We start from the raw sequence: 22,726 nt of genomic DNA, 5'->3' as shown, positions 1-22,726 counted from the left end.
TGACTTTATTCTCGTAATATTATGACTTTTTTTCTTGTAAAGTTATGACTTTATTCTCGCAATATTACGACTTTTTTCTCGTAAAGTTATGACTTGATTCTCGTAATATTACGACTTTATTCTTGTAATATTACGACTTTTTTTCTCGTTAAGTTATGACTTTATTCTCGTAGTATTATGACTTTATTCTTGTAATATTACGACTTTTTTTCTCGTTAAGTTATGACTTTATTCTCGTAGTATTATGACTTTATTCTTGTAATATTGCGACTTTTTTCTCGTAAAGTTATGACATTATTCTTGTAATATTACGAATTATTTTCTTGTAAAGTTATGACTTTATTCTCGTATTATTACGATTTTGTTTCTCGTAAAGTTATAAGTTATGACATTATTCTCGTAATATTACAACTTTTTTTCTCGTAAAGTTCTGACTTTATTCTCGTAATATTACAGCTTTTTTTCTCAAAAAGTTATGACTTTATTCTCGTAATATTATGACTTTTTTTCTTGTAAAGTTATGACTTTATTCTCGCAATATTACGACTTTATTCTCGTAATATTACGACTTTTTTCTCGTAAAGTTATGACTTTATTCTCGTAATATTACGACTTTATTCTTGTAATATTACGACTTTTTTTCTCGTTAAGTTATGACTTTATTCTCGTAGTATTATGACTTTATTCTTGTAATATTACGACTTTTTCTCTTTAAGTTATGACTTTATCCTCGTAATATTGCGACTTTTTTCTCGTAAAGTTATGACTTTATTCTTGTAATATTACGAATTATTTTCTTGTAAAGTTACGACTTTATTCTCGTATTATTACGATTTTGTTTCTCGTAAAGTTATGTTATGACTTTAATCTCGTAATATTACAACTTTTTTTCTCGTAAAGTTATGACTTTATTCTCGTAATATTGTAATATTACGACATTTTTCTTGAATTAGTATGATTTTATTCTCATTAAATTAGGACTTTTTTTCTCGTAAAGTTATGACTTTATTCTCTTAATATTACGATGTTTTTCTTGAAATAGTATGACTTTATTCTCATTAAATTAGAACTTTTTTTCCCTCGTGATATTATGACTTTATTCTCTAAATCTCCGATTTTTTTAACAATATGCTGAAAAGTTATTATGGAATGTTTGCCCTATGATGCCAAAAGCATCCTGCCTACTGCCTCTTTAATGTAAGGGTGCTTTGGCTCTCTTTCTTACAGTCGTGTATTTTCCAAGTAATTCCCGGAAGCAGCTCCTCGTCATTGTATCTGTCTTGACAGCAGCAGCTCTGGTCTCTGGTCTCACACCTCCTCCCGCTGATAGACAGTCTCTCTCCAAGCAGAGGCTCTGTGTGACGGCTCTAGTCAACGCTTCATGCCGGCGTCTGGTTCTTCTGACTTTCTATTTTAAAAATATCTTCAACCGTCTTTAGTAAGTCGTCAGAATTGACCTAGAAACAGCAAGTGGACAGTTTTTTTTTCTTCCCCTGGTCAACCTGAGTCGGTTTGTGTGGTTGACTGAGTCTGAGCGTCCATCCTCTGGTTGGTTGGTCTCTGCGGTGTTTTAACGGAGACTTTTTTATTCCTTACTGGCTCCAGTTTGTGTGGAACAGTGGGTGGAAGTTTAAACTGGAAGTGTCGGCATCAAAAAAAAGTCTTATAGTCTCTAGGAGGAGACCCGAAACCTCGACTGCTGACAGGAAAAGTCCTCAAGGTAAGACTACGCACCCCAAGAAAAACACTATTACCATAGAAATAAGCTATACTATAACACTACCATATATTTTACTTTATCTATCTGCTTTTATTGTCTTGTGAAGCACTTTGTAACATCTGTTTTGAGAAGTGCTATATAAATAAATGTATTATTATTATTATTATTATTATTATTATTATATGGGCTAATGCTAGAAAATGCATTGTCCTATATCCATTAGCACCTCTATTTGAGACCTTTTAAAAATATATGTTAAATTATAAAGTTATGTATATATTTTGTTTTAAGAATATATTAATAAAGATGTTATTAATTGAGTATCCTCTAGAATTGCATGATAATGAGGTGAACCTGATGCTACCTATGGGTATGACTTTAATTATCATGCACATATGGTTTTTGTTCAGTTATAGATTCACTGGCTATATAACTATTATTAAAATGTACTATTTTGCAGCCATCTATTGTTCATGTTAAATTGCAGTGCCATAGTAGTAAATATATATATATATATATATATTTTATGTATTTTGGGGCTGGGGTCATGAAGGCATCCTTATCATTATTTACAGTAAATATCATTCTTTACAGTAACAGGCCCAGCCTTGCACCAACAAGCCTTGTGTGTTGTTTCATGAAGTGATGGTGTTTGGGTTCATATGGTGTTGAAAGGAAAGGGTAGAGACATCAAAGTCAGAGAGCAGGGCCTGTCAGGCTCTATACCTTCCTCTTATACAGCTGTTAGTATGTGGTTTCCTGACTGTGCCTAGATGTGCACAATCAAAAGACTTCACTCGGTAAAACAAAAAAAAAGTGTGAAAAAAAGAAGAAGCTTGGCATTGCACCAGTTTAAACATTTGTAAACCATGCAGATCACATCATATTTTAAACTGAAAGTGAGCAGAATGACGTGGTGGGGGTTTTTGTTTCCGAAAAGCTCCATGCCTTGAAATGCAAATATTGCAGTGGACGTGTGACTCATTGCAGAAACTCCTATTGTGCTGACTTCATTTTTTCTCATAATGATGAAAAGAAAGCCCCTGATGGCCAACTGGACCTCGTGACCTATACCTTAAGGCCACGCTGGGGGGTGATTTAGGCCCTAATAACATGCTGGCTTTTGTCTGTGCGTGCCTGTGTGTGTGTGTGTGTGTTGTTTTATTGATTTATTTGTAGCCCCAAAGGAAATATCTGCAGCATTCCACCTGCTCCTCCAATTTCCTCACAGAGGACGGCAAGATCCAGATAAAGGAACACATGCAGACGTGCACACGGCATCGCTACGGCGCTATCACAAAGAATGCAAGGTCCTGACACACAAATGTAGCCTAGGGGACATTCCACATCAGCCATATTACATCTACTCTTCCACTTCGAGTTGATACGTTTCTGTGCAGAGGACTTTGATGCTCATTCCCGCTTTGACACAGCTCCGCCGGGGGTTTTATTATAGCGTTTGTTGCATCTGGCAAGAAGAAAAAAGTCCAAGCTATTATGAATACTTTCAATTAGACGTCACGAGTCTCACTTTCAGAAGTGTCCTCAGACAGTATAGCTTCTCAGTGTGTGACTGTAACCTGCCGTTTTCACACGAAAGTCCTGAAGTGCTAAAGCAATGTGTTGTAAATCAACATGTTAAAACAGCAGCCACTGTATGCCAGCTGTTTATTGTGCCTCAGGAAAACAAATCTTATCATGCAACCATGTTGGCAGCAGTGCATGACATTGTAGCACAGGGCAAGACAAATGAAGAAGACAAATGAGGTCAGTGTGTTCCTTCAGAAGAAAAAGTGAGAAGAGACTTTTTTTCTGACCAGTTTCCTGGGTTGTGTTTTACTGTACTACAATGAATTTGATTCTGACCTTACTCTTGAAGGAATGCTCTTAAGAGCTGGAAAATAAACCCAGTCATTCAAAATACTATTTGAAAATATGTTTTCAAAGTGGTCTTTAACTTCTGTAACGGCCCTGTCATTTTGGAGTGTGTTTGTGCAGAGAGTGAAAGCTGTATGTGTGTGTGCGTATGTCTTTTAAGCATTGGCTTAAACAGCCTCCAAACCAGCCACTGATCTTTGACCCTTATTCACGCTCGCTGTCACTTCAGCTCTAAGGCCCGACAACAAAGAGCAGCTTTTGTTCCTTGAATTTCTCTTCCATGCACATTCTTTGCTCCTTCACTCTGCCGCTTGTGGAGTTGGATAAATGCAAACCGAAACTCTCGCAGGACAAAATCTAAACTACAAATTCAGTCTGCTGTAAATGCGGGTGCAAGATAATGGATGTAAACTGTTATTTGAGTCAGGCTTTGTTGTTAGCTGGACCAGTAACAACTGCAAGCAACAACTTATTCCAAGCAAAAACTGAGACACAACAGTACCAATAAAGCGGACAATATTTCATTCAGGTGAGCCGTCAGCAACGTAGAAGGACAGACATGAAAAGCATTCGTAGAAAATGTGACATTCGGATGTCTTTGAGATGGGCAGGAAGTGGTATTTTCAAGGTGCTGTACTGTACTGCAAACAGGTCATGTATGTCACACGATTGGAAAATGTAGCTGTAGCTTGAAAACAAAATCAGCCTTTTGATAGAATTCACAGTCAAATCTGACAATTATCTTTTAATTATCTAGGCAATTTGGCCAACTGCAGCCTGTGGCATGATATTAGAAGGTGTGTCACAGCTCTGTCACAATGATGATGCTAATATGCTGATGTTTAGCAGGTATTACCATGTTCACCATCTTAGTTTTGTGTGTTAGTATGCCAGTGTTTGCATGCTAACAATAGCACCAAACACAAAGTATAGCTTTGCAGGTTTTTGGTCGTAAACCAAACAAACCACTGGACAAATTAAAAAGTTTGTCCCAATAACAGCGCTTGTGGAAAAGCAAGGTGATGACCAAATTCATGTCATGGCATTCCATCCAGTAGTTGTTAAGACATTTCACACAAACAAAAAATAAAACGTGAACCTCATGGTGAACCTCATGGTGGTACTGTTGGAAAAGTCAGGGGATCACCAAAGTCAAAGTCAGTAGGGCTCATCCACTTATGAGTGTTTGTACAAAATTGTGTGGCAATACATCCAATAGTTGTGGCTAAATATGAAGATAAAAATGATACACCTCCATAAATAATACATATTTAAATGGCTCAGACATTACTCAGAGCCTGTCACCCTTATCTGCCGTCTGTGTCACGCATTGTTTTGGCTGCCATTCCACTTTGCACTAGGTCAAATAAGACTGACAGTGTGAGTCAGACCCCTATATGATGCAGAGATGAGGAAGACACATGGGAAATTTTACTGGAAAACACGAAAGCGACAGACTGCGCAGGACAGGGGCCTGTCTCGTTCACACATGCGTGGGTTGCTGGAGTTATATGCATGCATGCACACATAAACAAGCATCAGGGCTCTACAGTATATTGTCATGTGTAGGAGTGACGAGTGCAATGAAGCAACAAGTTTCAGAATGAGTGTGGGCTTGTTACTGAAAAATGAGAAATGATAAGACTACGGGTGTGTGAACAGCTTTCCAGTCTGCGTCTCGCACACACATCCAGTTATGCCAGTCTTTGGTCAGCGCTTCTCACACACACACCCACACACACATAAGAGCTGGGAAGTGAAAGAAAAGGGGAAATTCTTGCGCTGAATTGGTGCCTGTGCGCCGTGCGGGGACAATAGAGAGGGTGTGGGGGTAGAGAGAGAGTTGGTTTACATGTCATGCCAATTCTGCAAGTTGAAACGTGTGATAGAGGGGCGATTCTAGTGGTTTGAGTTGTAAATAAAGTTATGTTATCAAGACAGATGTTTATAGAGCACACATTTGCACATACACACAAGGTTTTTTAGTTGTCGATGGGGGACAATTTCGCCTTCCCTCAAACATTTCTAGAGAACTGAACCCTCCACTGTGTTTTCTCACTTGCTGCATATGGGTGTGGTGACAATTTCCTCAGTGCAACTAGAGTTCTTCCTCATCAATTCCCCGTGTATAGTCAGAGAGCCGCGATGAGCGGGATCTGGTCGAGGCTGATGTGAGTCACACATTATTGCCATGTGTGAATTCGCCAGCAGTGTGATGCTGAATGACTGTTATAGAATCTTGTTGTTGAGTTATGTGTCATCACTTTACCCCAAAACACGACTGTGTAATCCTGGTTTGGTCTAAATTTGGCCAGTGTGGACTTTGTTTTAAGTGTAGCTATCCCCAGACCTACATGAAGGCAGTTCAACATCATTTCTGATCACTTTTTGAAAACATCTCATTTTACATATACTCTCTTTGTCATTCGATCTTCTGTTGGAGGAATTTAGGATTGAGACAAAAATGTGTTAAAAAGCTTAAATGAAATCACTCGGCAGCTTTAAGACCCCATACAGAAATTGTATAAATATCATGTAGTTTTAGTGGCGTTTCAAGGTTCAAGGTTCTTCATTTGTCATTTGTCAATTCCAGCAAAGCAGTCATTGGTAATGAAAATCTTTAGTCTCAGTTTCCTTCAACAATGCTCATAAAATATGTTTGTATAAAAGGGGAAGTCACACAAGTAAAAGTAAAAGCAAAATGATAATCTAAGGCATAAAATAGTGCAGTTAAAATATCGAGTTTAATACAAACATAATTAAATATAAAATAGTTATGTAAAATATAACTATACAGACAGTATTTCAGATGGGAACACTGAATGTAAACAGGATGTATATGCATAATGAGAAGTCATATGTACACAGAGTTGTGCACAGGAATATGTAATAATGAGAAGTACTAAAAATATATATACAGAGGTGTAAACAGGAATGTATGTACTTTGTATATACTCTACTTTTATTACAGTTTTTAATACTACAGGTTGTTAGTGTCGTTAATTTAGGTCATTAGGTCAGTGACAAATGTTGTCGATTGAAAGTCGATCCTGAGATGTGTAACAAGTCTTTTGGTTCCATGTCGGTAAAGAGAACTGTGTGAAGAGTTTTGAAAAAGTATAGAGAAATGTGTGTTACCAAAAAATACATAAAACTGTAGTTTTGATTAAACTAATCAGGGCGGTTACTTTTTCAAAAAATCAAGTTCAAGACAGATGATTACAGATCTCATATTTTACTTTTTTAAAACCTTCCAACAATAGTCCGGTTGTTAATTTTGAATAAAAAGCGATAAAGCGGTAAAAAGGTATATACAGTATACACTGAGACAACATAGGTTTTAACTGTAAGAGATTTTGGTATGCCACTTATCTTGAGGTATTTCTCTTTACCATCAATTTGATGAATTACCTTGATTTTTCAGGTATTTATTTAGATGGATTAGGCAAAAAAAAACATTCCCAATCATTTGGTATCCACAAACAGTTTCTCAGCTTAAAGTACAAAACAAAAAACACAGAAAAAAGTTTGCTCAGCTGTCATCGAAGTTTCATTCTTAGATCACATGATGGAAAAAGTGAGTCATCTATTGTTCGTGACAATAAACTCTACACACTCAAATTACTCAATTGAACTTCCAGAAAATGTTACTATATCAACATTATATATATTGATATTGCAGTATAACACTACATATACTGTGATTGTACAATAAATCCACATTGCGCACCTGTACCTGATGGGTAGGTTTGTGCTGCGCTGTGTGTAGACCATGGTGCAACCACAGCAAGTTTCTGCATGCCCGTGAATAGTAGACCGTCACCACATTTGCACGCTGCTTGACTGTTTACTCTTTTAGTTATTGAGAGGCGGTCGGGCCTGAACCAATGTTTTTTTACTCAGGCATGATAGAGGTCACAGAATAATGATATAAGTCCACTGTTGCTTGCTAAACCACTTCATTCTGCAAGAGGGTGCGTGTGCGTGTGCGTGTGTGTGTGTGTATACCAAATTAGTTCCATCATAAAACCACTGTGAAGTCGCACTATAACACCTTTATCCCCGAGCTTCTATTGTCGCTCTTGAATTATCAAAAAAAGGAAGTGCCAAAACCACAAAGCATAAGTCGTGCTGTGAAAATTTACAGAAGGTGCAGTTTCACATGATCTTTAACTGAAGTGAAAGCAGTCTATACCATATTAATTATAGTGTATTGCCCTTTTTTATTATAGTATAGTATATTACACTATTTAACATATTAGAATGCATATTAACAGATAAAGTTAAAACTGACCTTCCCCAGAATATATACAGTCATATTTCAGAGCTCAGTTTGTCCATTGTTCATTCAGTTTCATACTTTATTGTACTGGTTCATTTTGCCCCAAAATAGGTAATGAATATGTTGTTATGGAAAATATAAAACTATAAATATGCACTATTTCAGTTGGAGATGGTCGGCGCAACAGATCAACTTACATGTACACAGGTTTTAGTCAAAGTGAAACAGAAATGTGTGAAACCCTACGTGGTTAATGCATGCTGCATACTTTACAGTGTTATTTTTATTTTATTGTGAAAGTGTGGCTTTAATGAGCCTAACAAATCAAATTGATCCTGAATCAAGATAAATCTGATCAAGAAAGCAAACTCGAAGCTAATAACAGTCGGTCTAATGCAAGCCCGGTGTAAAACCTGCTTTCACACCATCAATTTATAATAAGACAGAGGCGTCAAGATTCGTGACCACAGAGCAACACATTTTCATCACACTTTGAAGACGGAAAACCGACAAAAGAATAAATGCATAGGCAAAAGAATAAATGCATAGACAAAAGAATAAATGCATAGGCTTTGACGATAATTTAGACCACATGACTTTGACACTTACAACAAGCAAGCAAGAGTACACAAGATTTAAAAAATGACTCAACTGAAAAACCCAATTCAGTGTTCCAAAAGTCCCTAAATCTAGCGAGAAAGTTACCAAGTTGGCAACACTGACAGTCATAGTCGTCCCCCAGAAATATTTGTGTTTCAGAGACTTTGTTTCCTGCATTCTGGTGACTTTAAGAGAGTTAAAATAACAAAATAATATGTGCACTGCAACAGCATTTTGATGTTAAACTTTTGATTTTACCTTTAACTCCCAGGAAAGAAAACTGAATAATTCGCCCCTCTGGTGTGAACTTGGCGTTTGAATCTCTGGCATAAACTAATATTCATCCGTTTTTTTATTTATATTTTGCTCCTGCTTGAGTATTTCTTTCTCTTAGTACTCTCCATTTCTCTCTCCTTCTCTCACTCACTGAAGGTCCTTTGAGACACAACGCGACAACGCCACCACTGCTCTCTGAAACCCGTTATTTCCAATCAATTTGATGAATCATCTTGATTTTTAAGGTATTTATTTAGCTGGATAAAGCAAAAAAAATTGACATTCCCAATCAATTGGTATCCACAAACAGTTTCTCAGTTTAAATTACAAAACAAAAAACACAAAAAAAGTTTGCTAAGCTGTCATCGAAGTTTCATTCTTAGGTCACATGATGGAAAACTGAGTCATCTATTGTACGTGACGACGGAGTTAACTCCATCTGCTGATTCCCAAGCTCAAGAATGAACTCTACACACTCAAACTATTCAATTGAATTTCCAGAAAATTTTACTATATCACCAAATACATATTGATATTGCAATATAACACTACATATACTGTGATTGTAGAATAAATCCACATTGCACACCTGTACCTGATGGGTATGTTTGTGCTGCGCTATGTGTAGACCATGGTGCAACCACAGCAAGTTTCTGCATGCCCGAGCACAGTAGACCACCACCACATTTGTAGGCTGCTTGGCTGTTTACTCTTTTAGTTATTGAGAGACGGTCAGGCCTGAACCAATTTTTTTTTACTCAGGCATGATAGAGGTCACAGAATAATGATATAAGTCCACTGTTGCTTGCTAAACCACTTCATTCTGCAAGAGGGTGTGGTGCACCTTTATCCCCGAGCTTTTATTGTCGCTCTTGAATTATCAAAAAAGGTCGTGCAACCACAGTAAGTTTCTGCATGCCCGGGCATAGTAGACCGCCACCACATATGTACGCTGCTTGACTGTTTACTTCCAATGGCTTGCTGCATCGAGCAAAGCCCAACATTGGGTGCTGCGGCGAGCGAAGCTTCATACTGTCCTGTGTCGCGAGCATAGACTGCTCTCTTCTCCGCTGGGAAACGACAGTTGGTGTAGCTCTATTGTCATCCGGTTGGAAACAGTAGGGATTATACATACTGTTCAGTTCCAGAAACAGGCTAAGATAACGAAAAAAGGGAAAAAAATTGTGAAAATTTGCATTAATCGGGAGAAATACGGGAGAATTGTGAGCCCGGGAGGAAACCGGGAGGAGGCGATGAAAAACATGGGCCCAAGAAAATCGGGAGGGTTGGCAAGTATGCTGACGGTCCATCCCTTCAGGCCACTAACCCAAAACTATCATTATGAACATAAACAACGAACATGACTATTGTTGGTGCTCAAAACACAGTCTTTGCAGTAAAATGCTCAACATACAACCCTGTCTGTACAGTTTAATGCTTTGCATAATTACTGAGCCTGATCATCCGTTCCATAGTGACACTTCTGCTGTGTGGAGTTTCCAGACAGCTTGTTGAAAGATTGCTATTCACAGGGCACACGCTAGAATGCTATATCAGCTAAAGGTTAGGAAGCAAGATCAATGCTCCCAGGAGATTGATGTTATCACTGCTGCTGACTTTGTGTAAAGGACTTTGAAGCAACACCGCATTGCTCCTTGAAGTGGTTTGATTACAGTTAACCAGTGAATAACGCTGTTGAAATATTAAACTTTGAAAATATATGCAAGCCATCTGTTAAAGTGTTGAAGTGTTACATAGCGCAAACATTCACCGTAGCTTGTTGGTCTGTAAACATCCTTCCCTGTGTGTGTGTGTTTGTGTGTGTTTGTTTGTCTCTGAGTGGTTGTCCAAGGCTCAGGTCCTTCTGGAGTATCAGGTGTGTCTTTCTGCGTACATAGTTATAAATAGACGACTGACCCCCCCTAGGCTATGCAGCTTGATACGTTTCTCTCTGATTCTTTTTTGTCTGTCTTTTTCTTTCCATTGCTGCCTTTCTGCTTCTGTCTGTGGTTCAACGTCTTGTGATGTTGAGACCGGGAAAACCGCGACTGCTCTGTTTCCCCTTCAAAATCAGCGTCTGCATCTCTACACACCCGCCTCTCAATGTCACACACATGCATTGTGTTGCACTGTAACTCCACACAGACGTAGATGCAGTGTTTATTTGTCTTATTTTAAATTGCAAGGTGTTACCAACCTTGGGTGAACGTACCAGTGCTGTGATAAAGCTGGCAGTAAACCTGGAACGTCTGTGTGATGACAGCTGTCTGGAGTGACTTGGCATGTATTCGCCAGAAACTGAAAATGACAGAAATGTGTTCGCGTGTGTGTGGTTAATTGACACATGCTGTGTTGTAACACTCAGTAACACACACATGATTCTTAGTAAGTCTAATATGATGCAAAGTGGTGTTGTTTCAGAGAAATTTAGATTGTATTCTCTTCGATTTTAAACACTGTCATGTCTGCAGTGTATTGAAATTGAAACAGTCAACATCAGCTGTTACTTTTGTCCTTGCATCGAGAAAAATCAACTTGGGTGACGGAAAGACTGAATTGTTTGTGAGTGTTTGTGGGGATGTGGCTATGTGTGCGTGTGCCAGTTAAAGGGAACTACTGTTTCCATTGATAACAGCGCAGAAAGGTCCCTGTGTGTATTTTGAGCATGAACTCATTTGTATTCATGGATAAGAGAGTGTAGATAACAAGGCAGGCGTTCCTCGTAGGAAGGGTATCATTAAATAAAACGTGTGTTATGTCAAACTTACGCTGCCTCTAGATATGGACATTTTGTTTTATATAGGATGTGTGTTTGCACATAGAAAGAATGTAAGCGGTATGCTTGCGTTTCATTGAAATTCACCCTTTACAGTTATTATCTGGCAGCAAATGCACACAGTGCTTTTTTTTTTTTTAATTGAATCCTCCCCTTTATCAGCAGGTTTCAGTGGTGGGGTTTCTAATTTGCTGACTGACTGCTCTGCCTGCCAAACAGAGAAATAATCTATGGAGATGTTCCTCTTTTACAACTGCATTTCTCTTTCTTTGTTTCCCAACGGCAGTTGTTACCAATGGAGCTCCGACTGACAGATAATCTGAGGTTTGCGTTCATCTTGATCATCCTCTTCTCTAGAGGTAAGTTAACCACACTGGAAAAAAAACACCCTTATCTTAAGTGTCTCTCTTAGCTCCACTCTGCCTGTTTCTGTATGCGGTGTATGTTGTCTTCCGTTGAGACATTCAAATACAACATAATAGAAACTTCAAATCTCTGTGGAGTAGATGATCGGATTAGATTTGTGAGCTTTTGCAATGTACATTTGCATGTCTGTGAACAAAACACAGCGACTTCAAACTGAACCAAAGATTTCATGATAAGTGTAGCATTGTGGGTATTAGGCACCTAAAGTGCCTCCTAAACGTGAAAATATTCTGCCGACACAAGGAAAACTCATCTTGCCACCAATGCAGTTTCACTTGGCCCGAGAACTGTGTGAATGTCAGTATCTTGAGGCAAGGCAGGATGTATGGGCTCTACTAAGGGTCAATAAGACTTTTATCGGAAAAGAGTTGGCAACACTGGGCTGGGTTTTTTGTTTGGATCATTTTTTTAAATCTAGTGTACTCTTGCTAGTTTCTCAAGATCACCAACCCTGCCTTTAAGATCATATCTGTTGTTGTACATCGCCCTTTTTAAACCTGTGTAAAAACTCTGCTGCAAGAGTACAGACTTGGCGCAGAAAGCAGACTGTGAAACACCAGATGCATGCACAAGTCAAATTTTGCACTCCAGTGTCGCAGACAGGGTTCCGACGAATTTGGATTTTTCCTGAGGCGCATTGAGTTCCCCTTAGCAACGGTTTGGCATTTTGGTAACTCGCTGCACACCGCCATGGGAAGACGTTTGTACTGTAACTTTGGAGATAAGGATTTTTTTTCTGAATGTAATTTTACAAGTCCAAAATCTCATTTGAGCCTGTAAGAATATTGGAACATTTTTTGTAGTGTGAGCTCATCCGTAGTGTTTGTTTCAGTATTGCGTTTACAACTCTCATTTAGATTGAATCTATTTAAAAAAGCATTATACTTAAAGGAAAACCAGACATCAAGCCACTTTTTGTCAATGTGTGCTGATCTTTGTTTCCTTCAGGTTCAAGTGAAAATGACACGGACTTGAAGTTTTGTGGCACCTGGCGCCATGGCAAGGCCCCCCTCAGCCTGAACGTCAACCTCTCCCCAGGCTGTAGTAATATCTCAATCTCAGCTAATCAGAGCTCTCTGTCCATCAATGGGAAGATCACAGCTCAGTGTAAGCGGTCAGATGTGATTCCCCTCGAGCAGTTTGGACTTGATTCAGAGGAAACTCCATTCTGTCTCTACTGGGAGCCGCTACTGGACCAGTTGCAACTGGAGGTAAATCAGATAAAGGAGGCAAGATGAGGATATGTTGAGGAGTTTTCATGGAGTGGAACATCTAAGGACTAAGACTTAGAGAAGACATTACTTTTTTCTGCCTTTTCAAAGCTGTCTCAATGTTAGAGGATGGCATGACTCATCAGTTTCTCATATTTTGTCGTACAGGTCGGAGGAAAGAACCTCACTCTGTGCTGGCCTGCCAGCATGCATGGCTCCTGCTGCACTGATCTGTCTTGTGGTGCCAACGCACCCGAAGCATCCTATGGCATCGTCAATGGGGCGGTCAAAGATGATCTCTATACAGACAAAACACTGACAGCCTACACGTTCAATGGAGAGTCCATGGACTGCAGTAAGAGACAATGAATGTTATCTGTAAATGGCATATATTTAGTAAGATGAAGGTTTTACTGATGGTACTTAAATTGAAGATTTTCTGTATTATTTTCTCCTCCTATAAGTCAGTGTTTCCACATTGATTGTTAAAATCTCCTTAAAACATAAATACTCAAAACTTGATTCAACCCAAACTACAAGGATGATACCAATCGTCTTTAGAGTCAGATTTATGTTCAAGTTAGTTTAAAGTTCAACATGTCAAATTCAAAACTGATTTTTTTTTTGCAGAAGCATTATGTGATCAACTGAGCCAGGGATCCACCCAAGTCAACATGTAATTTCCTTTCTCCTTTTTCTCAAACGAGCCATCACATTTACTGTCGACGTAGCATGTTGGTGTTTGTGTCAACATCCTTTTTCACATGACTTTGTCTTAATTGCTGAGGCCACTGTTGTGAAGCTTTAAGTAATCAAGGGAGCTTTGACTACAAACAGGAAGCCAAACTTAATACTATGTCAGGGTGGGAGGCGGGGGGGGGTTACAAAAGTAAGCTTGCTTCTTTTAAAAGACCATCTGATGCCACAGTTTTTAACGTACTATCATGCTGGTGTGTGTTTGTCCAGGGCTAAAGGGACGGTGGTGAATATTGAGCATCCGTGCGCCCGCAGCTCGGAGGTGGAGATGAAGGAGGATAATAGAGTCTACAACGTCACATCGCCTGTAAGACTTACACACAAAAAAAGAGTTAAAGTTTGCTCAGTTGTTTTGGAATTGAGCTGAGGTTCAAAGTTCATTCTTGACCTTGCAAACGGCAGCCGAGAAAACAAACTCACCACAAGGTCCATTTAGTAGCTTTCAATCACATCATCATATACAGTAAACTGCTGTTTCTTGGGTCGAGAGTAAACTTTGAGCTTCGTGATTTACACCAAATAGTCTCGGATCATGTGTTAACCTACGCTGTAGCCTACGCAGACCACATCAGCAAGATTGTGACCACACTGGATCCGTCTTCTTTACGTTTTAGCTGCATATTCAAAATTGAAGCGTGATTCCTCTGAGTCACAAACAGAAACTGAATTACATCCGTTATTTATGCTCTTATTCATGTTTTGCTGGGACCGTAGAATAAAAGGGAAGTTTCATAGACAATCTTTCATAACACGGATCATTTCTTAGTCAGTGACTTGATAACTTAACGCTATTCCTGTAGCTAGTTTTGTTTAGGAAAAGATGAAATAAGAAGTTAAAATGTCCACTTCAGTGGCAGCAATGGATAGAAAGAAAGCATTCCTGGTTAGAGATGGACAATTAAAGATTCTCTCAGTTCACATTCAAAGTAATTAATTGATTCAGAAATTAACTCACATACATATTGATTTATTCACTCAGTCTATTTCCCGATCCAATATTGAAAATGAAAATGAAAATTGAAAATGATTCAAATAAAGGTGCAATCTCTAGATTTTATAAAGGCCTTATGACAAAAAAAAAATGTCACACTACATAATACATTAAAGAAAATGGGAAAGAGAAGGTAATCTTTCAGTATCAAATGAGGACAGGCTGGATGTGTGTAAGTTTCAGTGGAAATGCACCAACTCTCACGTGCGGCGGGAGTTTGGGTCAAAGTGTTTTATTGGGTTCTTTATTACACCGAAGCAGAAAGCACATTTTCCTGGAAGGGGATGCCAAATGTTGGAGACACTGTGGGTTTCGGGAAGTAAATCACTGATAAATTGAGACCTGAATCACTGGCATATATTTTGGGAGTGTCTAGTGATAGGACCTTTCTGGGCAGAGATTCAAAAACAAGACGTCCTGATGAATATATGTTTGGCATTTTAATATCCGCTTGTAAAAAAGGGCTCTCACGAGGCGCTGGTCCCCACACGATACAGTAGTGGATAAATATGTTATGGAAAAGATTACTTTTGTCTTCTGAAAGATGTGTTCATTAAATTCTGGACAAAGGGGGTCAAATATGTAAGGTCCTTACGGACAGATTTTGTGGAGGTATCCAATGAATTCCCTGTAATGTAATCTTAGTCTAGAAAACCTCCCAAATCCCAAGCAAGTCTCTCCCTGACACATTTTTCATTGCTCTGCATGTGCACACTTTACGTCTCCCAAAATGCACAAAGTTACTACATTTTGAAAAAAATAATCTGTGGACAGCAGAGGAAATAAAACTACTTTTGACTTTAGGTATGTTTTGTAATTTATACTGCTATCCCAAATTAAATAATCTCAAAATCTATTTCCCCCCTAGTGGTGGACAGAATACATTGCATTGCCTTGTCTACTCCACACTAATAACACAGCTCAACTGTGTAGGCAGTTCACTCCTGAGACTGTGCTTGTCCATTTTTAATCAGGGCCTTACTTTATAGCAGGTTTTTAACCCAGTGAATGAGTAACTGTGTTAACATTTTCATTCAAGTCGAGGGCGGTGGTGATTTAGTTGAGAAAATAGGTGAGAGGTTAACCACATGAAAGGGAATGATGGCAGCATTTTAACTGACAAGTAGAGGAGGGATTTTTGAAAGCTGACATTTTTTCCCTCCAAATTATCTTAAAATAGGATCATTTGTGTAAGTACCCAGCAATCCACATGCAGATCTACTACAGTAATTACAACAGCATGGGGCTGTGATGCTCACTCACAGGCAGAGATGCCGGGCGGTTCAAGTCGAGGATTTACCTCAAAATTTAAAAACATTTTATTTTGGTGACGTTATCCTACATCCTGTATTTAATTAAATAATTAAGAGTTGATGCTCGGTTTATGGATAGTGGTTTTCCTGTTCACTTTTTATGTATTGACTTGAAAGTGAGTTGACCCGAACCCATGTAATGTCATGTCTAACTGTGCAATGTTCTGGTCCTTTCTCTGTGTATATTCCAGGTCACTGAAGGTGTATCTGCAGAGTCCGCTACCACTGTCTATCTCCCACCTGCTCTAAAGCAAGCTGCAAAGACGACTAACAAAGTAGTCTGCACTTTCTTCAAAAACAACTCGCTGTTCCAGGTAAGGCTCTGTTTGCCCTCAGTCAACACGGGCAGCCGAGAAGAGATGTCGGCATGACTACACGACACCTGCCATTTTTTCTTGATCCAAGCTTAAACTTTGAAATAATACACCAATTCTACCTATATGACATCTACACTGAAATACTTATATCAAGGGACAGAGATAAAGATGTGTGTGTGTGTGTGTGTGTGTGTGTGTGTTCTAGGAGGGTCCCAAGGAGGTCAAGATTATTGATGATGTGGTGGAAATCACGATGGAGAACGAGATCATCACTGATCTGTTGGAGCCAATTAGGATTGGCTTTCACCATAATGTCATATCTGTAAGTTTGTGTACTTTTTGTCTGTACGAGCGTGATCAGTGTCCACATTGTATTGTTTAAATCTAGACTTTTAAATTGATTTTAAAAAATACTGGAATCTGGTGCACACTAGAAAAAAAATCTCCCGTCCAAAATAAAGCAAGATGTTGATGTTGCATAGATTGAAATTCATTATTTCGGTTATTTTATTTTTCGCAAACTCCTCAAATGTGGGTTTGCCGCAGACACTGCAGAAAAAAAAACCTAGACGTTCTTTTTCAGCTCTGTGACGTCTGCTTCAAGCTGTCTACCTCAAAAACAGAGAACACACAAAAAACACTTGATGGTTTTCTTACCTCACATCTCGCGCAAACATTGTACACTCAGGTCTCCTGCTTCCTCTCTGCAATGCACACACGCACGTAAACCCACCGTCTAGTGTCGTACCCGATCTGCTTTACTATTACGCTGTGACTTGAGCTATCTGTGGTGATGTGTTGACACCCAGCAAGCCAGACTTTGCAGTTTACGGTGAATCAAACGATGCAGTAGTTACTTACAAAATGTTGGATATGAATAAAAATGCGCAGCAACGTAATGGGAAGTGACAGCTCACATCTCTTTCTCCCTTTTTATTTCAGAAAATGTATTCAAGGAAGTGTGTTTCATGGGACACCAGGAAAGGTTGGAACCAATCTTATAAGCAATATTCATTCAACATATATCTATATTTGTCTATTTATTTACTGTAACTCCGATAGATGGTAATTAAGTATGTTTAAATCTGCATGTTCTTTGTGTAGATCCGTTGCAGGTCAATTGGTTGGTGGATGGATGTGAGACACAACAGAAAGGAGAAGAACACACCGAGTGCCTCTGTAACCATCTGACTTACTTCAGTGTACTAGTGGTGAGACATGCAGCAGATACACTGCTAATTTTACATAAGAAACAAAAAAATATGTTAGTTGATTAATTTATTTATGCATCTCTGTTTTTATTTCCGTATTTATTTATTTATGCATCTGTTTTTATTTCCGTATTTATTTATTTATGCATTTCTGTTTTTATTCATTTATTCCTGTATTTATTTATATATATATTTATTTATTGTAATTTTCCATTCTCCATACACAGCATTATTAATATTTACATTAATGACCTAGACAAAACAACATCTAGACATCATTTTACACACATACAGACACTATCACACATATAGAAATAGAAATAAAAATATATACGCTCACATTTTGTTGTATGAAGGCCCCTGTCGCTCTGCTCATTGCTTTGTGTGCCCTGACAGCAAATGGAGCCTCGCCCAGTGCGCCACCTCCTGGCACTGACCGCCATTACATCTCTGGGCTGTGCAGTATCCTTGATCAGTTGTGTCGCTCTCATCATTTATCTCTGCAGGAAGAGGTAATGCTACTTTTTGAGGGCTTATGTAGTTTATAAAAAAAAAGATAAATCATTTTTTAACAATGAAGTAACCGACTCATTTCCGTCCCACTGTCCTTCTAATAGGCGATCTAAGGAGCAGTCCATACCCATCCACGTGGGCTTAGCCGTGTCCCTCGCCATCCTCAATCTGCTCTTCTTCTTTACTGGCGTCCTGGCCAACGTGGGAGGGGAGAGCGTGTGCGTCTGGGTGGGTGCAGGTCTCCACTACGCCCTACTCAGCTCCTTCACCTGGATGGGCATAGAGGTTTTCCACACCTGCTGGTTGGTCTACATGGTTTTCAGCCCCTCCCCGAAGCCCTACGTATGGAACCTGATCGGCTTCGGTGAGCGTGTGAAGTAATATTCCTAAAACTGTACTTCATGGCACATTAACATGATATTAATGTGTGACCTTTAAAAAATCCTTTTTCCAGTTGCCCCTGCTGTTCCCATAATCATCTTGGCTTCAGTAGGGGACATATATGGACTGAGAGAGGTGGTGCCAAGCGATGACGTCTCCAATCCTTATCTGATGTGAGCAAGATTATTTGGATATTTGCTGTGGAGAAACATGCAATAGTGCCTGGAGAGTGTAAATCACAAAGTGCATTTGGTGTTTCCAGGTGCTGGATGAAAGAGAACCACAAGGCCTTGCTGGCCCACTATTTCACCAATATGACAGTCCTGGCCGTCCTGGTGTTCTCGGGCATCGTGATGCTCATCGTGGTCTACATGGAGATCCGTAACAGGGATGAATGGAAGAAGAACCGTGTGGCTTTCTTCAGCATCTGGGGCCTCAGCTGCCTCTTTGGGACAACTTGGGGTCTGACCTTCCTCGACTTTGGACCCCTCTCTGACTTCGTCCTCTTCCTCTCCTGCACCCTCAACTCTTTTCAAGGTTTGTGCTTGTGGTGTACTGTACCAGTTTAAAACACATAGACTTCGGTCAGTCCGGATTGCACTTGGGGTTTATATTTTGTTGTTATACTCAGCTATCAGCTTCTATCAAATGGTGTGGACTACTTTGTATTTTTCTCATTTAGAAGAGGACAGAGACAGATACTTACATTGTCACCCATTATACTCTGTGACTAGACTTTAAATGGCATTGTTGTCTCCTAGGCAAATATACTGATCTAAAAAAAGACTGGAAAAAAGACTTTTACTACATATTTGTGTAATTGTATCATCATCTTATCATTACCGCCTTCGCAGAAGGTTTAACTATATATAGCCAGAGGGTATTTTCATTGTTGGCTCAGAGATTGGTGACTGTATTTGGAGGCCAGTGGTCCATTGTATCAGTGTGGGAATGAGACAATGGCCGTGGTTAATCAGGGCCTTCTGTTTCTGGTGCCTATCAGAAGAAAAGCTGCTTCCTCTCACATGCAGGGCACTTGTTTTGGGATTCAGGTCTCAACTTATTAACCCCATTTTTGCTGAGAGAGAACTTTCAATGCCAACTGGCTGACATGTGACAGTTTAATGATGTGACTGCATAGGCTTACGTGTACAGTATGCATGGCCCTATTTTCACACTTGTTCCATTTGAGTTTTATAGAAGTTGAACGCTGTATTATGAGCTAACTTTATGCACACAAACATTACACTAAGCATGTAAAGAAATACTTAGACATTTTGGGAAATACACTAATTTGCTTTCTTGCTTCGAGTTAGATGAGAAGATCAATATCACTCTCATGTCTGTACTCTTGCTTAGCTTAACATAAAGGGTGGAGACAGGGAAACAGCTTGCCTGGCTCTTTCCAAAGGGAACAAAATCCATGTGCCAGCACCTCTAAAGCTCTCACATTTTATTTTTAATTACTTAATCCTTACAAAAACCAGAGTGTAGGTTGGGGTTTTATGGGGATGTGCCAGACTATTTCTTGGCTGGGCTGTAGCTTTAGTTGACAGATTTAGCAGATAGATATAGATAAATGGAGTGGTAGTGATCTTTTCATCTAGAGAAAATCGTATAAGCATGTTTCCCAAAATATTGAATTATTACTCTGTCATAGAAAAATATCATAAGCAAAGCAGATTTGGGAAAAGGTCAGGGTCCAAATGAATTGATGTAGTCCTGCAGAAACACAGTGAAACTGCTTTAGCATATCTCTAAAGGTAAAACAATTGCTGTTCTAAAAGACCTGATCAAAGCAAACGCAACAACATCTTCTGCACTGTATATGCACAGTAGTGTATAGATAGCAGATATTAGATGTGTATAGATTTCAGTTAATCTAATTTGTCACATCATTTTGTCTCATATTAAGTCTTATAAAGCTAAAACCTAAAGTGATAAAGATTAAGCTGGCAGATAAAATTGTTCCTTATCAACAGAGCAAATCTAAAATGTAGTTGAAACTCTCACAGTCTCAGTGCAGTAGAGTCTTGGAAATGTTAGGATATACATACCAACAACCAACTATTACTATATATTTTGATTTGAAAAATTCCTTTCAACCTTAGATTAGTTTTGGAAAACAGATGAAGTTATCTATTCCTGTTGAAAGAACGTTTATCTTGTTTTAAATTAGACTGCAATCACATAAAGTATCGAAATAGATGGAGAAAACAAAGGAATGACTCATAACTTTGGTTCTGGTCTGTTCTCCCAGGTTTCTTCCTGATGCTGCGGTTCTACGTGCTGGACCGGATGAGGAAACATGCTGGTGGCTCTGCTCCACGCAGCTCCAGCACCGGGTCTACCAGGCAACAAATGCTATCGGCCCCGGAGAAGAGTTAGATGGACATCAAAGCTGCAGCAGTCGAGCTTTCTATTCTTATCAAAGTAAATATCAAAATGGAGAAGAACTTTACACTGTAGATGCACTGTTTCTTCAGCTGAATTTCTGTTGTCGGGCGTGGCGGTAACTGCTGAGTGAAGTGACATCCCACAACTGAAGACAAAAAGCAGTGAGCGAGCTCTCCGCACATCCTACACCTCTCATTCTTCTGGTATCCTCTGGCATTAAACATCACAGACCTGCTGTGGTGGTAAACACACATTCACCGAAACCGCAATCTTACCAAGCTAATTGGGCTTAATCAGTCATTCTTGTGGGTGCAAATTGTGTTCATTAGTCATCTCATGAGGTGAGGAATTACAAGATTTTTTATCCTTTTTTTTGAGGCATTAATTGATTTTTGTTTAATTTGAGCTACAGATTGAACGTGGATGGAGATTATCTTAATATAATGAATGAACACCTTGCTGGAAGTATTTTTAATCAACATCATTCACTTTGCAGTCAAAACTGGTTCAATCAAACGTGATTACTTGATCTCATCTTCTCTGGGACAGTGGAGAAGAAATGACACCATCACTCAGGAACTCATAGATAAAGGCCTGGAGCCTGTATTTGTATAATACCTAGACTGGATCTAGTTACAGAAGGGAAAGAATTTATTAGAGATTTTAAATTGTAAGCTGGATATAGCTTTATTTCCAGACAGGGACAATGTGGCGATGTTAAATGATTGCGAGTTACTGTGCTGTGATTTCCATTATATTGTCTGCAAAGAAATATGATACGTTATCGAAGCTTTCCTTGAACCTTAGATAAGCTTTTTATTTTTTTATTTTGTACTGTGTAAGTGTTTGTTTTACAGCTAATTTTAAGTCTTTTTAGCACTTTAGATTTTCAATCTTTAAAAAAAAAAAAAAAGTATTTAGAACCTCAGTGAGTTGTCTTTTTTATTGTTTTGCATAGAAGACATTTCATATACGGTATGTGCGCACAATAAAATAATAGCTGAATGTTTTATAATAGATGATTCCATATTTGTTTTTTCCATGCCACATTCAGACCTTCAGTCAACATAATTAAAAAACTGTAATAATTATCAGGTCTTCATCTTCAAAATGGCTCGATTTGCGTTTAAACTGAGTTAATTTAAACCATATCTTGTTGGCAGAATGTGGTCCGATTTTAAAATAGAAATTTCATATTACTGTATATATCATTTTGGTGAATAAGACATTTATTTCATCTCCAGCAGAACCCATGAGAGTTTCTAGATACTGTGATATTTGCACTTCTTTTTTATTTTCTAAGGTGAACATGTACGTCACTCAAATGATTGTATGTAGTTGAGTTTTTGTGGATGTAAATATAGTATTAATAAAGATCTTTTTGGTTAAAAGGAATGACTGTGTGTGTTTGTCTAAAGATCTTTTTGGTTAAAAGGAATGTCAGTGTGTGTTTGTCTAGAAGTGAGTGTGCACCAGTGCAGAGTAAGCACATTCGAGGTCTGCTGTTTTCCTGCTCAGTCGTCCCTCCTTCTTATCTCCGCCTGTGTGTTTCCTCCCTGGAGCTTTTTAGATGTCTAGTTCTCTTCACAAACATGCGGCTCGTTTTTTTTTTAATTGTCATGGTAAATATTTTCCTACGGCGGGAAACTGGGGCTACCTTCCAGCATGTCCCTGCTCT

The 22,726-nt window shown here is 38.8% G+C and overlaps 1 protein-coding gene across 2 annotated transcripts; it reads left to right on the top strand.

Moving 5' to 3' along the window:
• The first annotated feature begins 1,300 nt into the window (after positions 1-1,300).
• adgrg1 (adhesion G protein-coupled receptor G1) lies at positions 1,301-22,443 on the top strand. Of its 2 annotated transcripts, none has more exons than XM_074660479.1 (15): positions 1,301-1,720; positions 11,819-11,891; positions 12,907-13,169; positions 13,338-13,524; positions 13,800-13,845; positions 14,136-14,232; positions 16,421-16,543; positions 16,752-16,868; positions 17,489-17,531; positions 17,651-17,757; positions 18,154-18,269; positions 18,375-18,634; positions 18,725-18,824; positions 18,914-19,188; positions 20,912-22,443. In XM_074660479.1, the coding sequence occupies exons 2-15, from the start codon at positions 11,828-11,830 to the stop codon at positions 21,037-21,039; spliced, it is 1,926 nt and encodes a 641-aa protein (XP_074516580.1). In that variant the 5' UTR covers positions 1,301-1,720; positions 11,819-11,827; the 3' UTR covers positions 21,040-22,443. The 2 variants fall into 2 exon arrangements, with proteins under 2 accessions (XP_074516580.1, XP_074516589.1); XM_074660488.1 differs by lacking the exon at positions 1,301-1,720 and adding an exon at positions 2,822-3,030.
• Positions 22,444-22,726: the final 283 nt, after the last annotated feature.

This window comes from Sebastes fasciatus, chromosome 2, assembly GCF_043250625.1.
Source record: "Sebastes fasciatus isolate fSebFas1 chromosome 2, fSebFas1.pri, whole genome shotgun sequence".
Taxonomy (NCBI): Eukaryota; Metazoa; Chordata; class Actinopteri; order Perciformes; family Sebastidae; genus Sebastes; species Sebastes fasciatus.
Note: the sequence above shows the minus strand (reverse complement) of the source record. Positions and strands in the feature narration are given on the sequence as shown.

Bases quoted from the DNA above. Each gene is read 5' to 3' on its own strand.
- adgrg1 (XM_074660479.1), top strand. From the start codon at position 11,828: ATGGAGCTCCGACTGACAGATAATCTGAGGTTTGCGTTCATCTTGATC. The intron at 16,544-16,751 runs GTAAGGCTCTGT...TGTGTGTTCTAG, and splicing joins AAAACAACTCGCTGTTCCAG to GAGGGTCCCAAGGAGGTCAA. The intron at 18,825-18,913 runs GTGAGCAAGATT...TGGTGTTTCCAG, and splicing joins GTCTCCAATCCTTATCTGAT to GTGCTGGATGAAAGAGAACC.